General features: G+C 55.0%; 1 protein-coding gene across 9 annotated transcripts in view; it reads left to right on the forward strand.

Moving 5' to 3' along the window:
• MED12 (mediator complex subunit 12) overlaps window positions 1-17,462 on the forward strand; it is a 90,430-nt gene that overhangs the window by 47,297 nt on the left and 25,671 nt on the right. For all 9 annotated transcript variants that reach the window (XM_043491873.1, XM_038415598.2, XM_043491869.1 and 6 more), the window contains 12 exons: window positions 6,772-6,951; window positions 7,185-7,256; window positions 7,584-7,747; window positions 7,856-8,017; window positions 8,105-8,216; window positions 8,440-8,529; window positions 8,969-9,078; window positions 9,825-9,960; window positions 10,200-10,361; window positions 10,967-11,344; window positions 11,710-11,860; window positions 12,110-12,315. In XM_043491873.1, the coding sequence (XP_043347808.1) occupies window positions 6,772-6,951; window positions 7,185-7,256; window positions 7,584-7,747; window positions 7,856-8,017; window positions 8,105-8,216; window positions 8,440-8,529; window positions 8,969-9,078; window positions 9,825-9,960; window positions 10,200-10,361; window positions 10,967-11,344; window positions 11,710-11,860; window positions 12,110-12,315 (1,923 nt within the window). The remainder of the gene's footprint in view (window positions 1-6,771; window positions 6,952-7,184; window positions 7,257-7,583; window positions 7,748-7,855; window positions 8,018-8,104; window positions 8,217-8,439; window positions 8,530-8,968; window positions 9,079-9,824; window positions 9,961-10,199; window positions 10,362-10,966; window positions 11,345-11,709; window positions 11,861-12,109; window positions 12,316-17,462) is intronic.

The following is a 17,462-nucleotide window of genomic DNA, read 5'->3' on the forward strand; positions in this document are numbered from 1 at the left end:
ATCGTAGTGTTAGATTCCAGACTGGCAAGAGCATACTTACCGCAGTGATTTCAAATGACGGTAGATCTCTTCAGTCAGCTTTGCACTCCAGAAGATCAGTGAGGTGTATGGGGCACATGCCTATGGCAGTGTGCACCTGTGTCAAGCAGCATGCCTGACTGGACTTCACCTTTGGCCACTACAAGGCTGGTTGAGATCAATCTATCTGAGTAACAGACACAGCATGGACCAGCTGGTCATGGTCATGTCAGAAGTCCTATCCTCGGTAAGCTGGCAGACAGATCTGCTTCAAATCTACAGTGGAGTTCCATTCTCTGTGCCTCTCCCTTCTAAGACCCTGGTAATGGACTCCTACCCTCTTGGTTGGGGAGCTTATCTTGATCATCTCAAGATACAGAGGCTGTGGCTCCCTCTGGAGGGCTTATTGCACACATATCTTGTAAGTTAGAGCCATACCATTAGCATGCCAGGCCTTCCTACCTCTCCTTTGGTACCTCACTGATCAAATTCTCACAGCCAGCACCACTGGAGTGTACTTTATCAACAGACGGGGGAAGCAAGATCCTCTCCACTCTGTAAAGACACAGCATACCTTTGGGAATGGTGCATACCTCACTGCATTGTGGCAGTAGCTCCACACCTGCCTGGTATCCAGAACACCCCGACAGACCATTTCAGCAGCCACTTTTCAGAGAACTACAAATAGTACCTCAGCAGTTTCATCCTCCATGACATCTTTGTCAGATGGGGGTTCCTAATGTGTTCACAACATGCCAGAAAAGCAAGCAGGAAGTATTTTACTCCAGAATGAGCATGAGCCCAGGCTTGCTGACAGACACCTTTCTTCTCCCATGGATGCCAGGTAGGTCTGTTTGTTTTTCCACCAATTCCCTGATTTCTGAGAAAACTGAAACAGGACTCAGGTCACAATAGCCTGATAGTTCCAGCATGACCTAGACAGTTTCAGTTCTCTGAATTGATGAATATTTTGGACAGCCCACCAGCTTCCTTACCACTTCTTTCCAATGTAATGTCTCAGAACCACAGCCTCATATTGCACCAGCCTGGCTTCACCTGCCTGCTTGAATGCTGGCTGGATGACTCCCTTGGACAGGGACTGCTCATCTGGAGTACAGAACATTTTGTTACAAAGCAGAAAGCCTTCTCTCAGGCTAACATACAGAGCTATATGGAGAAGGTTTTCTGTCTGGGCAACCCAGCAGCAGCTTTCACCATTAAATACTTCAATTTGACCCATCCTGGGCTAGCTATCTTCCCTGAAGCAATCTGGGTTTTTTGTTTGTTCCATTAGAGTGCACAGACAGCGATTTCTGCAAACCTCCTGCCAGTCCAGAGTTACGGCGTGTTTGCTCTCCCCACAGTATTGAAATTTCTCATGTTCCTCCCACCTCCCACCCCAAGTTAAGGAACCTCAGTTTGGTTCTAACTGTCTTAATGGGACCCCCTTTAGATCCCAGGGCAACTCGCTCCCTCTATTACTTGTAGACAAAGATGGCCTTTTTGGTGTCCGTTAGCTCAGCCAGATGAGTCAATGAAATATCGGCCTTCATGGTGGGTCCTCTATGTATCTTAAGGACAGTGTCATCCTTAGGCTTCTCCCAAGTTTCAGACTTTCACTTCAACTAGTCAGGTCATCTCTTGTTTTCTTCCCAAAACTTACTCCAGCTCAGAAAAAATAAAGGTGTACACCTTATATGTGGCGAGAGCCTTATCCTTCTATTGAGTTAGGGCAAAGCATTCACAGCCTCCCCCAGTCTGTTTGTGGCTTTCCCAAAAAGGATTTCCATTCAGATTATCCAGCTGGGTTTTGGACTGTGTTAAGGCTTTGGTATCAGATAGCTGACAAGATCCTCAGGGTCATGTTAGAACCTATTCCACGAGGGCTGACACTGCCTCCACAGTGTCTCTAGGTAACATCTCATTATTTGAAATAGTTAGAGCAGCTTCCTGGAGCTTCGTTCACACTTTCACCTTCCATTTTGTCGTGGTTCAGGCTTCCAGATGAGATGCCAGCTTTGTTAGGGCTGGCTTTCCATACCTTTTAAGTAGGACTCCTCTTCAAAACTTCAGGTTAAAGATCACTGCTTCTTAATCACCAAGAGTGGAATCTGTGTGTACAGTCACTCAAAGAACAGTTACTTATCCTACAGTAAGGGTGGTTCTTTGAGATCTGTTGGCCACACAGGCTCCATGATCTGGTCTCCACTAATGGGAGACCTGTTCTCTTGGAATTCTTATTGGCGAAGGAATGGGGTGGCAGTTGAGGCCGCCCCATCCTTTAAGACCCCAATGTCTGTGGTTTCAAGGATACACAAAGCAGGGATGCTGCTATAGTGGATGCTATCAGGAACTCAGCTGCCTCAGGCTTGGTTGCCTAGCAACCCCATAAGCTTGGCTTAGCCTAATAAACCCACACTAAGTGAATGTGCTCCCAGATTGGTCAGAAGAGTCAACAGATCACCATGTAGCAACAGGAGCTCAGTGGCCACTCAATGCATTCCATGCCCACAGCTGCGCCAGACCTACTTCCTGACCAGCCCTTACCTGCTCCACTCCAGCCCTAGTCCCTGTCTACCTCTGAACTCCTGATTCCTATCTCCTGGCTCTGACCACTGGCTTGTCTCCTGACCATGACTCTAGCTCTGCCCTTTGGTCCTGTTCTGGCTTCTGGCTCAGTCTGTTGGCTAGCCTCCTGATTCTGCTCCGACCACTAGTTATCACCACCTACACTTCGGAGTGTGACAGACATTGCTGTTCAAAAAGAATCGGATCTTGTGTGGCTGGGTCACATGGGCACCATGAGTGGAATCTGCATGGACAACACATGTCAAAAACCACAGTTATTGAAGGGTAAGTAACTGTTCTGTTTTCAAGTATATCAGGAACAGAAGGAATCCGGATGATAGTATTGGCCCATTACTAGATGGAAATGGTAGAATTATCAATAATAATGCAAAAGAGCCAGAAGTGTTCAATAAATATTTCTGTTCCATATTTGGAAAAAATCCAGGTGATGATGATGTCATATCATAGTGCTGAAGGTGAAATACTTTCAATTCCAACAGTAACTAAGGAGGATGCTAAACAGCAGTTACTAAGGTTAGATGTTTTTATATCAGCAGGTCCAGAGAACTTTAATCCAAGAATTTAAAAAGAACTGGCTGAGGAGCTCTCTGGACCATTAATGTTGGATTTTCAGTAAATCATGGAACACTGGGGAAGTTCCAAAGGATTGGAAGAAAGCTAATGTTGTGGCAGTATTTAAAAAGGATAAATGTGACAACCCAGGTAATTATAGGTCTGTGAGCCTGATATCAGTCCTGGGCAGAATAACTGAATGATTGATACAGGGCTTGATTAGTAAAGAATTAAAATAGGAGAATAAAACTAATGCCAAACATCTTGGGTTTATGAAAAATAGATTCTGTCAGACTAACTTGATATCTGTTTTTGTGAGACAAGTTTGGTTGATAAAGATAATAGTGTTGCTGTAATATACTTAGACTTCTGTAAGGCAATAGATGTGGTATCACATATCATTTTGATTAAGAAACTAGACTGATACAAAACCAACATGACACATGTTAAATGGATTAAAAACTGGCTAACTGACTGCTCTAAAAATGTAATTGTAAATAGGGAATCATCATCAAGTAAGTTTGTTTCTAGTGGGACTTGTAGGAATAATTTTTTGGCTCTATGCTACTTAACATTTTTTATCAATGACCTGGAAAAAAAACCCATAAAATCATCACTGATAAAGTTGGCAGATGAGACTAAGATTGGGGGAGTGGTAAATAATGAAGAGGATAGGTCACTGGTACAGGTTGACCTGGATCACTTGATAAGCTGGGATCCAGCAAACATCCATATCAGTATGGCAAATATGGGGTCGTATACCTAGGATCAGAGAAGGAGGCCATACATGGATGGGCGATTCTATCATGTGAAGGAGTGATTCTGAAAAAGACTGGTGGTCATAGTGGATAATCGGTTAAATGTGAGTTTGCATGAACATGAGCTCCCAATGCAATGCAGCGGCCAAAAGGGCTAATGTGATCCTTGGATGGATAAACCGGATAATGTCAAGTAGTAGAGAGGTTATATTGCTGTATGTGTGACTGCTCCTGGAATATTGTTCCAGTTCCAGCGTCCCCAATTCAAGAAGGATGTTGAAAATGTGGAAAGGATTTAGAGAAGAGCCACAAGAATAATTACAAGGTTCTAAAACATGCCTTATTTATTATTTGTTTATTATTACCGTATACTCTTGTTTATCCAAAACCCTATTATCCAAACCTCCATGTTGTTCAAATCCCTGCCTTGTCCCCCATGTATCTCATGCTGGGGGACAAGGAAAGGATTTGGATAATGCAGAGCTTCAGATCATAGAGCAGAGACCCCTGGCCAGGACTGTGAGGAGGTACCCCTGGCTGTGGGGAAGGCCACTCCACTACTGAATGGCTCCTGCCCTCTCAATTATCCAAATTCCCAATTATCCAAATAAAATCCGTGTCCCCCATGCTGATTGGATAATTGGAAGTATATTCTATTTATTATTTGTATTAATGTGGTACCTAGGAGCCCTAGTCCTGACTCAGGACCCCATTGTGCTAGGCCCTGTACAAACACAGAACAAAAAATTGGTCCTTGTCCCAAAGAGCTTACACTTGGTTGCAGGAGGCATTTCCTGTTAACATGATATAAAACCTAGAACTAATTTAATTTTGCCTTAGAAGAGGGCCCCAATCCAGTTCCAACTGAGATCAGAGAGAAGGATAAGAGAAAATTTTCAAAAGTTCCTAAGTGACCTAGGAAGTATAAGTATAAGACAAGAGACAGGTGGATACAGACAGACCGGGGAGGAAATAATGAGACAGGATTGGTCAGTGTGATAGACAGTGGTCTCAGCACACCCGTGGCCTAACTGCTATCAAGTTAGGAGAAGGAGAGTCTTTGGGAGGGTTTGGAAGGAAGGAAGGAGGATAATGAGATAGCTTTGCAGATGACCACCTAAGCATGGGAGAAAGCATGAAATTGCTTGTTTGAAAATGTAACAAGTGGACAGTGGAGTGTAGCATCATGAGCTGATTGGAGGTGAGAGTCAACATCCTGATAATGAATGAGAGATGATAGGTAAAGTGGGGGTGGACCTCAAAGGTCCTTTAAAGTGAAGTAGCTTGTGATTGATGTGCTACAGAAGGGGGAGCCGATGGAGAGAAAGGGGTGACATGGTCAAAGCGAAAGGTTAGGAAAATTATCTTTGCAGCTGCATTTTGAATGGATTTGAGCGAGGCAGGACGGTGTTTGTCAAAGCCAGATGGAAGGATGTTGCAATGATCAAGGCATGACATGATGAGAGTTTTAGCTGGATGGTGGAGAGGAAAAGCTGTATTTTAGAGAAGTTTTGTAGAATGAATCAGTAAGCTTCAAACACAGCCTGGATATGAGAACCAAGAGAGAAGCCGGAGTCAAAGACCATGTCTAGGTTATAGGCCTGAATGACAGACAGGAGAGTGATGTCCAGAGTGATGGAGAAAAGAGGTAGTGGGGAGGGTTTGGAGGAAAGATTTAAGAGCTCAGTTTTAGCCATATTGAGTTGGAGCTGATGACAGGACATCCATGAGGGGATGTCAGAAACAGGCGGTGATTGTAGTTTGGAGAGCAGGAGATAAGTCTTTGAGTCATCAGCACAGAGACTGTAGTTGAATTTGTGTTTCTAGATGAAATTGCCAAGACATAAAGTGCAGAGGGAGAGTAGAGAGGGACCAAGGTGGGAAGGAGTGATTAGAGAACCAGAAGAGGGCAGAGTCATGGAAGCCAGGGAAGAGGTCATTAGGGACTTGAGCGAGAGCAGTTTCAGAGAAATGAAAGGGGCAGAAGCTAGATTGGAGAGGGTTTTGGATAGAATTGGAGGAGAGGAACTCCAAACGATGGTAAAGACACCTGGAGTCTTTCAATCTATTTTAGCTTATCAAAAGGAAGGTTAAGAGATGACTTGATCACAGTCTGTAAGTGCCTACCTTAGGAACAACAATTTAATAAGAAGGCTCTTCAATCTGATAGGCCATGATCTAACAAGATCCAATAGTGAAAATTGAAGCTAGACAAATTCAGACTGGAAACAAGGTGCAAGTTTTTAACAGTGAGAGTAACTGACCACTGGACCAGTATACCAAGTGTCATGGCGGATTCTCCATCACTAACCATTTTAAAATCAAGATTGGAACTTCTTCTAAGATATGATTTAGGTCAACCCCAGACGTTGGGCTTGAAGGCAGGAGTTAATTCAGGGATGCCCTGTGGCCCATGTTATGCAGGAGCTCAGGCCGGATGATCACAATGGTTCTTTCTAGTCTTAAAATGTATGAATTACTAATGGAACATTTGGAATGTCTAATGGCTTTGGTGAAGCCTTGATATGGCGGTGACTGTCTGGAGTTAAGTCTGGCCAATAGGTCAATAAACAAACAGCTACAGCTCTGTTCCTCTGCTGCTGACATGCCAGGACCAGTCTTTCCCCTTCTACAATCACTGCATTGGACAAGTAAAGGGGCAGTGTCAGCATAATTAGTGAGGAGAAGGGACTTTGTGTCCTATTAGTTGCTAGGGAGGTCCGTGTGGATTGAATTTGCTCCCAGATCCTCCCCTCAAATTTGAGGAGAAAGCTGTGGCTGCTGTCTTGGCATGCTCACCTAAACACAGTGCAGGCCATGCACTGACCCTGCTTGACATGTGCTCACCTTGCAGGAGTGGGTGGGTGAACGATGTCTGAAGTCCCTCTGTGAAGACAGCAATGATTTGCAGGATCCCGTTCTGAGCAGCACCCAAGCCCAGAGGCTGATGCAGCTGATCTGTTACCCACACCGACTGCTGGACAATGAGGAGGGAGAGAATCCGCAGCGACAGAGGATTAAACGCATCCTACAGGTATTGGGGGGGTGGGTCCTGCGTGGCTCCATGGTGGGATAAGGGGGGAGGAGAGACCCTGACACATTATTCCCATTAACCTCCCTTGCTGGACAAAGCATTCATAACGTTGGTCTCTAAACACGTTCACCTTCTTGAGACCAGGAGAAAGATTCATCACTGGAGGAGGGGCTATGTGGGCTGAGGAAGTGGTTGGAGGGGAGGCTAATTTGCAGTGTGTCTGTGTGTTACAGAACTTGGACCAATGGACAATGAGGCAGTCCTCGCTGGAGCTGCAGCTCATGATTAAGCAGACAGCAAACAATGTGAGTTGTGTGCTGAGCTTAGAGAGCTGCCCTGCATGTTGGATGGGGATCTCTCTGTGTTTCCAGGTGGGGGAAGAACCCCTGGCAGGGAGCGTGAACGTGGGGAACATAAATGGGGGAGGATGCTTGGGGAACCGCTCACCGAGAATGGATGAGTCGCCCAAGGCTAGCAGGCATGAGGGAGTTTCACTTGCTAGGATTGCGCCGAGCTGTGCTCAGGCAAACAGGCTCTGTTGCTGTGATCAGCCAGTGCCCCAAGTGCTCTAGAAAGAGGAGAGGTGTTGCAGGGGGGTGCTGCACTCCACTCGCCACTTCCACTCTCTCCAGGAGATGAATTCCTTGTTAGAAAACATTGCCAAGGCCACAATTGAGGTGTTCCAGCAGTCGGCAGAGACCAGCTCCGCTAACTCCACTGGAACTGGAGTCAACAGCATCAGCACCGTGCCTGCGAGCACTGCATCTGCCAGCAACAAAGCCAAACCCATCCTCAGGTAGGTGCTGCCCCAGCTTTTCTCTCCCTGGGACGGTGGGATCCTTTGCAGAGGGACTCTGGACTATGGGTTGGCTCACTCAACTTTTTTGTCTGCCCTGTGTCGCAGTTCCTTGGAGAGGTCAGGAGTGTGGCTGGTGGCCCCACTTATCGCCAAACTGCCAACATCGGTGCAGGGCCATGTACTTAAAGCTGCTGGAGAAGAGCTGGAGAAGGGACAGCACCTGGGGTCATCGTCCCGCAAAGAGCGAGATCGCCAGAAACAGAAGAGGTGGGCTCTGGGGAGAGGTCAGGAAGCCCTGGGCAGCCAAACCTAGCATTTGGTATTGTCTAGCTCACTTCCTCTTCTTTTTCCCAGCATGTCCCTCCTGAGCCAGCAGCCCTTCTTGTCGCTGGTGCTGACATGTTTAAAAGGACAGGATGAGCAGCGAGAAGGTCTCCTTACCTCACTCTACAGCCAAGTCCAGCAGGTAGGCCCCTTCCCAGCCCCCAAAAGAGCTTGGGAACAACAGACCATCCAAATGGACGTACCCTCACAGGCTGGCATCCTCCATGGGGAAGGCATCTCCCTCATTCCCATCTTCTCTGCTTTCCCCCTAGCCCAGACTGTGAGGAGTGGGGAGTACTCACTGCTTCCCATGCAGTGCAGGGGTCCAGCATGTGAGGTCCTCACCTCTCTTCTAAATCTCCTAGATTGTTACAAACTGGCGGGAAGATCAGTACCAGGATGACTGCAAAGCCAAACAGCTGATGCATGAGGCCTTGAAACTGCGACTGAATCTGGTGAGCAGCAGGAGAAAAGGGGGATAAACAGGGAGTCCTCCCTTCTAGGGGTGTGCAGGGCATGATGAAGATTTCCCTGGCTCTTCTGGGTATGAAGCCATGCGGGGAATGGGATGGATGGAGAGACCTGGCTGTTTTGAGGACCTCTGTGCCAGAACACACACCTTGAACTCTTTAAGAAATGCTTATTGCAGATTGGTCACAGCATTGCTTCCCTTTTCAACTTGCTGCCAAGCTGTCAGGGAGATCCACTCCAGGGCCTAAGCTGCTCCAGGGCCTACAGCAGGGCACCCCCTTAGCTGGGATGTCTGGAGCTTGTCCCCCCTCACCTGCCCATAAGAGGTGTCCTGGCTTAGCCTCCACTCTCCCTTTTGGGTTCTGGGGTTCCCTGTGTGGCAGGACAATGTCTGGGCTCTGACTGACTTTTGTTCCCTGCCAGGTGGGGGGGATGTTTGACACAGTGCAGCGCAGCACACAGCAGACAACAGAGTGGGCAGTGCTACTCCTGGACATCATCAGCAGTGGGACTGTCGACATGCAGTCAAACAAGTAATTGTCTCCTTCAAGTCTAGGAGCAGGGCCCTTCCCATGGGGAATCTAGAGTTAGTCCAGCTCCTCTCCTGGTGAGGGCAAGTTATCCCACCCACATGTTTCTGTCCCATGGGGGAGAGTCAGCCCGCAAGCACGTACAGACCTCTCCTGCGAGAAGCTTGTGGGAACCAGGGATGGCTGAAAGAGGCTTAGGAGAAATAATGGGCAACTAGTTCCCAATGCGTAGGCTCATATGGCAGCAAAAGAGTCCTCACGCTCCATGGGCACATGTAGAGCAGGGAGAGGACAGCCCCCTCTCTACAGCAGGAGCACTGAGCTCACTTGGGCATCATTATTACCGGAAAGATGCAGAAAAGCTGTGAGGAGCTCAGGGAAGAGCTGAGGGACTGAGCTGTGAGGAGAGGCTGAGTGAGTGTGCACACGGGCACATCCAGCTGTCTTGAGGGTGTGAATGCCAGGGGGGTTACAAGGAGCAATGGGATGTTGAGCGATCTGGGAGGCTGTGGAACAGTTTTAGAGGAGGAGATGGGGATTGCAGTCCGGACAGTGTGCTATAAGATGTCCTGTGCTGATGAGTCAAATCCTGCCCATCCCCTGAGGGCATGCTCCAGGTGAGCTAATGGGGCATTTTATCTGTGATGGCAGAGGTGCTCATGCAGCCCTGCATTTCTGGGTGGTGCTGAGCTGTGGAACTGCAGGGTCTTTCCCTCTCCTGACCTCAGCCTTTCTGCTCTGCCCCTCAGCGAGCTCTTCACCACAGTGCTGGACATGCTGAGCGTGCTTATCAATGGCACCCTGGCTGCGGACATGTCCAGTATTTCTCAGGGCAGCATGGAGGAGAACAAGCGAGCATACATGAACCTGGTCAAGAAACTCAGGGTGAGGAGGCCCTGGCCAGTCTGGAGAACTGGGGCAATATGGTGTGGTGGGCACAGAGGGCAGGGGCAGCGATATAAGAGGGTATGGAAAAGTGGTTGGTGGGGCATGGGGCGATAGAACAGTGGTGGTTATGGGGCAGAGCATTGTGGGGGGTGACAGTGATAGTAGGGTGAGTTGCATTGGATGCTGCTATTTGAATGGCTCCTGACGCCTTTGTCTCCACCTCCTGCCTAGTGCAGAAGGAGCTGGGCGACCGACAGTCCGACAGCCTGGAGAAAGTGCGACAGCTACTTCCTCTTCCCAAGCAGACTCGGGACGTCATTACCTGCGAACCTCAGGGCTCCCTCATTGACACCAAAGGCAACAAGATTGCTGGCTTTGACTCTATTTTCAAGAAGGAGGCAAGTAGTCCTGTTCCTGGGTCTCTGAGTCATGGCTGCCGGTGCACAGACAGCCTCTGGCTCCTCTTTCCTGGAGCCTGTGCTGGTGTCTGGAAGCATCTGGTTTGTTAACCCTCTTGCCAAGTACTGTGTTTTGTGCAGCTGTCCAAAGAGAGCCAGGGCCCTTGCATTCAGGGTGGTGTAGCCGCATCAGAGAAGGGCAGAGTTAAGGTGTTTTAACCTATTAATAGTTTCAGGCAATATATTCCAAGACATCATGCGTACTGCTGCTGATGATTTAAATGTTGGCTGTGTGCCCATGACCCATGCCACAGCAGTTTACAGCCTATGTGCCAGCAGGAGACCGGCAAAGGGGTTGGGGGATGAATTGAGGAGCAATAGGAGACAACGTGGTGAACATTGTTTCAGAAAGGACACAACACTGGTCCCTTGAGGGCCAATAGAAATGAGGGTTTCCTGGTGTGGGTGAGCAGGGACCACTCTTCAGGAGCCCTGCTCCATGGAGTGGAGTTGGTGGTATGGGCTCAGTGGCTCCCTGTGCCCTTGCCCAAGGGCTGCTAATGACTTGCGGGGTTGCTCACTGACTTTCTCGTCTTTCTTTCAAGGGTTTGCAAGTCTCCACGAAGCAGAAGATTTCCCCCTGGGATCTGTTTGAGGGCCTGAAGCACTCAGCCCCCCTCTCTTGGGGCTGGTTTGGGACTGTGCGGGTGGATCGTAAGGTGTCCAGGTTCGAGGAGCAGCAGAGGCTCCTGCTGTACCATACACACCTGAAACCCAAGCCCCGCAGCTACTATCTGGAGCCTCTGCCACTGCCTCCCGAAGAGGAGGAGCCCCCCACACCTGTGGCCCTAGAGCCAGAGAAGAAGGTTGTAGAGCCAGCCAAGGCTGATAAAGCCAGCTCCAATCCTGCCACCTCCACTGAGGAGCGCAAGAAGAAACCGAGCAAGAGCAAAAAACGCAACCAGCCTGCCAACAAAAGTGAGGTAACATGGCCTTTCCTGCCAGTCGTGGACCTGACATGGGGCTGTGTCCCACCTGCAACCGCAGATCTGCCCTCTCTGCTCTGCCTGTGAGGAGCAGGTGGTTAGTGCTTTGCTTTCCGAGAGGCGTCCATGAAACTCTGGACCTCTCCCCAGCATTCCCCAGGAGAGGAGCCTCTCTGGGCTTCTTGAGAAAGAGGCAGTGTGTGTGCCCTCGGCATCCTTGCTAGGGAGAGGAGAGGCTGCTCGTAGCCCTAACTAGCACACAGGGTCCTGTCCCTATTAGCTTTGTGACCCAGTTGTCCCAGCTGTGAGTTCCTGGAGGCTCCAGGTGTACTGCTCCCTCTCACTCCTCCTTCCTCCTGCAGGATTTTGTGTTGGGCCCTGGCCGAGGAGTCTCCTATGGAGTTGGCATGCCCGCAGACCTCATGCATCATCAGGCTGGGAATTCCATGTCTAGACTGGCGTATGGGCAGTCGCCAGTGGGTCTCTATGCTCAGAATCAGCCTCTGCCAGCAGGTATGTGTGGGGGAGAGGAGAATCTTACTACCCTGCAGGTAGCAACTGTAAGGGAGTCCCTTTTACATCATGAGCTTCTGTTTCTGTAGCCTGTTCCATCTGACAGGTGAACGAATGTAAGAACCAGACACAGCTGCCTGGGCTTGGCCTGGCTAGAGCGAATAACCAGCAGGGTGTGCCCCTTCGCAGCTGCTCCTATCCTGGTGTGGTGGGATAGTGGTGGGTTGACTCTTTCTCCTCCTATTGCAGGTGGCCCTCGGCTGGATACTTCCTACAGACCTGTACGCATGCCCCTGGGAAAGCTGGTGCAGAGTCGGCCCTCCTACAGTGGGGTGCTGCCTTCGGGGATGAGTGGCATGATGGGAATTGATCCTTCCTACAAGCCAGCAGTCTACAGACAGCAGCCTCCAGTTTCCCAAGGGCAGCTGCTCCGCCAGCAACTTCAGGCTAAGCTGGTACGGCAGAGCTGTATCCCACCCCTTACTGTGCAGTAGTCCCAGAGCACAGTGGGTCCTGGGTTGTGCTCGCTGGTTTTCACTTCCTAATCCCTCATTTCTGTCTGCCTCAGGTAGCTGGTATTTCTATAGCACCTGTGACCTTGAGGACCCAGAGCATTTGGCGTCATCTGGGTCCTTGGTTCCTTTCCTTCTTTGTGCACCCACATCATTGATTAAATCAGCCGTCATGGGGAGACTGACACTGAGAATGAGCTAGTATCACTGTGACTGTGGGGCCAGCAGGGGGCGACGGACCCAGCCCTGGGGAGGGAGGGGTTAGTGTCACTGCGACTGTGGGGCCAGCAGGGGGCGCCAGGCCCAGCTCTGGGAGGGAGGGGTTAGTGTCAGTGGGACTGTGGGGCCAGCAGGGGGCGACAGACCCAGCCCTGGGTAGGGAGGGGTTAGTGTCACTGTGACTGTGGGGCCAGCAGGGGGCGACGGACCCAGCCCTGGGGAGGGAGGGGTTAGTGTCACTGTGACGGTGGGGCCAGCAGGGGGCGACGGACCCAGACCTGGGGAGGGAGGGGTTAGTGTCACAGCGACTGTGGGGCCAGCAGGGGGCGCCAGGCCCAGCCCTGGGAGGGAGGGGTTAGTGTCACTGTGACTGTGGGGCCAGCAGGGGGCGACGGACCCAGCTCTGGGGAGGGAGGGGTTAGTGTCACTGTGACTGTGGGGCCAGCAGGGGCCGACGGACCCAGCCCTGGGGAGGGAGGGGTTAGTGTCACTGTGACTGTGGGGCCAGCAGGGGGCGCCAGGCCCAGCTCTGGGGAGGGAGGGGTTAGTGTCACTGCGACTGTGGGGCCAGCAGGGGGCGCCAGGCCCAGCCCTGGGAGGGAGGGGTTAGTGTCACTGCGACTGTGGGGCCAGCAGGGGGCGCCAGGCCCAGCCCTGGGGAGGGAGGGGTTAGTGTCACTGTGACTGTGGGGCCAGCAGGGGGCGCCAGGCCCAGCCCTGGGGAGGGAGGGGTTAGTGTCACTGTGACTGTGGGGCCAGCAGGGGGCGACGGACCCAGCCCTGGGGAGGGAGGGGTTAGTGTCACTGCGACTGTGGGGCCAGCAGGGGCCGACGGACCCAGCCCTGGGGAGGGAGGGGTTAGTGTCACTGTGACTGTGGGGCCAGCAGGGGGCGACGGACCCAGCCCTGGGGAGGGAGGGGTTAGTGTCACTGTGACTGTGGGGGCCAGCAGGGGGCGCCAGGCCCAGCCCTGGGGAGGGAGGGGTTAGTGTCACTGTGACTGTGGGGCCAGCAGGGGGCGACGGACCCAGCCCTGGGGAGGGAGGGGTTAGTGTCACTGCGACTGTGGGGCCAGCAGGGGCCGACGGACCCAGCCCTGGGGAGGGAGGGGTTAGTGTCACTGTGACTGTGGGGCCAGCAGGGGGCGACGGACCCATCCCTGGGGAGGGAGGGGTTAGTGTCACTGTGACTGTGGGGCCAGCAGGGGGCGACGGATCCAGCCCTGGGGAGGGAGGGGTTAGTGTCAGCGACTGTGGGGCCAGCAGGGCGCGGACCCAGCTCTGGGGAGAGGGGTTAGTGTCCTGCGACTGTGGGGCCAGCAGGGCGACGGACCCCCCTGGGGAGGAGGGGTTAGTGTCCTGCGACTGTGGGGCCAGCAGGGGGCGACGGACCCATCCCTGGGGAGGGAGGGGTTAGTGTCACTGCGACTGTGGGCCAGCAGGGGCGACGGACCCAGCCCTGGGAGGGAGGGGTTAGTGTCACTGCGATGTGGGCCAGCAGGGGCGACAGGACCCAGCCTGGGGAGGAGGGTTAGTGTCCTGTGACTGTGGGGCCAGCAGGGGGCGACGGACCCAGCCCTGGGGAGGGAGGTTAGTGCCACTGTGACTGTGGGCCCAGCAGGGGGCGACGGACCCAGCCCTGGGGAGGGAGGTTAGTGTCACTGTGACTGTGGGGCCAGCATGGGGCGACGGACCCAGCCCTGGGAGGGAGGGGTAGTGGGTTAGTGCCACTGTGACTGTGGGGCCGCAGGGGGGCGACGGACCAGCCCTGGGAGGGAGGGGTTAGTGTCACTGCGACTGTGGGCCAGCAGGGGGCGACGGACCCAGCCCTGGGGAGGGAGGGTTAGTGTCACTGGACTTGTGGGGCCAGAGGGTGCGAGGACCCAGCCCTGGGGAGGGAGGGGTTAGTGTCACAGCGACTGTGGGGCCAGCAGGGGGCGACGGACCCAGCCCTGGGGAGGGAGGGGTTAGTGTCACTGCGACTGTGGGGCCAGCAGGGGGCGACGGGCCCAGCCCTGGGGAGGGAGGGGTTAGTGTCACAGCGACTGTGGGGCCAGCAGGGGGCGACGGACCCAGCTCTGGGAGGGAGGGGTTAGGGTCACTGCGACTGTGGGGCCAGGAGGGGGTGACAGACCTAGCCCTGGGGAGGGAGGGGTTAGTGTCAGAGCGACTGTGGGGCCAGCAGGGGGCGACGGACCTAGCCCTGGGGAGGGAGGGGTTAGTGTCAGAGCGACTGTGGGGCCAGCAGGGGGCGACGGACCCAGCTCTGGGGAGGGAGGGGTTAGTGTCACTGCGACTGTGGGGCCAGCAGGGGGCGACGGACCCAGCCCTGGGGAGGGAGGGGTTAGTGTCACTGCCACTGTGGGGCCAGCAGGGGGCGACGGACCCAGCCCTGGGGAGGGAGGGGTTAGTGTCACTGCCACTGTGGGGCCAGCACGGGGCGCCAGGCCCAGCCCTGGGGAGGGAGGGGTTAGTGTCACTGGGACTGTGGGGCCAGCAGGAGGCGCCAGGCCCAGCTCTGGGGAGGGAGGGGTTAGTGTCACTGGGACTGTGGGGCCAGCAGGGGGCGACGGACCCAGCCCTGGGGAGGGAGGGGTTAGTGTCACTGCGACTGTGGGGCCAGCAGGGGGTGCGAGGCCCAGCCCTGGGGAGGGAGGGGTTAGTGTCACAGCGACTGTGGCGCCAGCAGGGGGCGATGGACCCAGCTCTGGGGAGGGAGGGGTTAGTGTCACAGCGACTGTGGGGCCAGCGGGGGGCGATGGATCCAGCTCTGGGGAGGGAGGGGTTCGTGTCACTGGGACTGTGGGGCCAGCAGGGGGCGCCAGGCCCAGCCCTGGGGAGGGAGGGGATAGTGTCACTGCGACTGTGGGGCCAGCAGGGGGCGACGGACCCAGCCCTGGGGAGGGAGGGGTTAGTGTCACTGTGACTGGGGCCAGCAGGGGGCAACGGACCCATCTCTGGGGAGGGAGGGGTTAGTGTCACTGTGACTGGGGCCAGCAGGGGGCGCCAGGCCCAGCTGTGGGAGGCAGGGGTTAGTGTCACTGCGACTGTGGGGCCAGCAGGGGGCGACGGACCCAGCCCTGGGGAGGGAGGGGTTAGTTGTCAATGCTGACTGTGGGCCAGCAGGGGGCGCCACGGACCCAGCCCTGTGGGAGGAAGGGGTTAGTGTCACGATGACTGTGGGGCCCAGCAGGGGGCGACGGACCCAGCCCTGGGGAGGAGGGTTAGTGTCACATGCGGACTGTGGGGCCAGCAGGGGGCGGACGGACCCAGCCCTGGGGAGGGATGGGGTTAGTGTCACTGCTGACTGTGGGGCCAGCAGGGGGCGACCAGGACCCAGCCCTGGGGAGACGGGAGGGGTTAGTGTCACATGCTGACTGTGGGGCCAGCAGGGGGCGACGGACCCCCCAGCCCTGGGGAGGGAGGGTTAGTGTGTCACCATGACGGACTGTGGGCCAGCAGGGGGCGCCCAGGCCCAGCCTGGGAGGATGGGTGGTAGTGTCACTGCGACTGTGGGGCCAGCAGGGGGCCGATGGACCCAGCCTGGGAGGGAGGGTTAGTGTCACTAGCGACTGTGGGGCCAGCAGGGGGCGACGGGACCCAGCCTGGGGAGGGAGGGGTTAGTGTCACTGCGACTGGGGGGCCAGCAGGGGGGCCAGGCCCAGCTCTGGGAGGGAGGGGTTAGTGTCACTGCGACTGTGGGGCCAGCAGGGGGCGACGGACCCAGCATGGGGAGGGAGGGGTTAGGTCACAGGACTGGGGCCAGCAGGGGGCGACGGACCCAGCCCTGGGGGGGAGGGGTTAGTGTCACGTGACTGTGGGGCCAGCAGGGGGCGCCAGGCCCAGTCTGGGGAGGGGGGGTTAGTGTCACTGGACTGTGGGGCCAGCAGGGGGGCGACGGACCCAGCCCTGGGAGGAGGGTTAGGGGTAGTGCAGAGCCACTGTGGGGCCAGCAGGGGGCGACGGACCCAGCCCTGGGGAGGGAGGGGTTAGTGTCACTGCGACTGTGGGGCCAGCAGGGGGCGACGGACCCAGCCCTGGGAGGGAGGGTTAGTGTCAGAGCCACTGTGGGGCCAGCAGGGGGCGACGGACCCAGCTCTGGGGAGGAGGGGTTAGTGTCACTGCGACTGTGGGGCCAGCAGGGGCGACGGACCCAGCCCTGGGGAGGGAGGGGTTAGTGTCAGAGCGACTGTGGGGCCAGCAGGGGGCGACGGACCCAGCCCTGGGGAGGGAGGGGTTAGTGTCACTGCGACTGTGGGGCCAGCAGGGGGCGACGGACCCAGCCCTGGGGAGGGAGGGGTTAGTGTCAGAGCGACTGTGGGGCCAGCAGGGGGCGACGGACCCAGCCCTGAGGAGGGAGGGGTTAGTGTCACTGTGACTGTGGGGCCAGCAGGGGGCGACGGACCCAGCTCTGGGGAGGGAGGGGTTAGTGTCACTGTGACTGTGGGGCCAGCAGGGGCCGACGGACCCAGCCCTGGGGAGGGAGGGGTTAGTGTCACTGTGACTGTGGGGCCAGCAGGGGGCGCCAGGCCCAGCTCTGGGGAGGGAGGGGTTAGTATCACTGCGACTGTGGGGCCAGCAGGGGCGACGGACCCAGCCCTGGGGAGGGAGGGGTTAGTGTCACTGTGACTGTGGGGCCAGCAGGGGGCGACGGACCCAGCCCTGGGGAGGGAGGGGTTAGTGTCACTGCGACTGTGGGGCCAGCAGGGGCCGACGGACCCAGCCCTGGGGAGGGAGGGGTTAGTGTCACTGTGACTGTGGGGCCAGCAGGGGGCGCCAGGCCCAGCCCTGGGGAGGGAGGGGTTAGTGTCACTGTGACTGTGGGGCCAGCAGGGGGCGACGGACCCAGCCCTGGGGAGGGAGGGGTTAGTG

Source organism: Dermochelys coriacea, chromosome 9 (genome assembly GCF_009764565.3).
Source record: "Dermochelys coriacea isolate rDerCor1 chromosome 9, rDerCor1.pri.v4, whole genome shotgun sequence".
Taxonomy (NCBI): Eukaryota; Metazoa; Chordata; order Testudines; family Dermochelyidae; genus Dermochelys; species Dermochelys coriacea.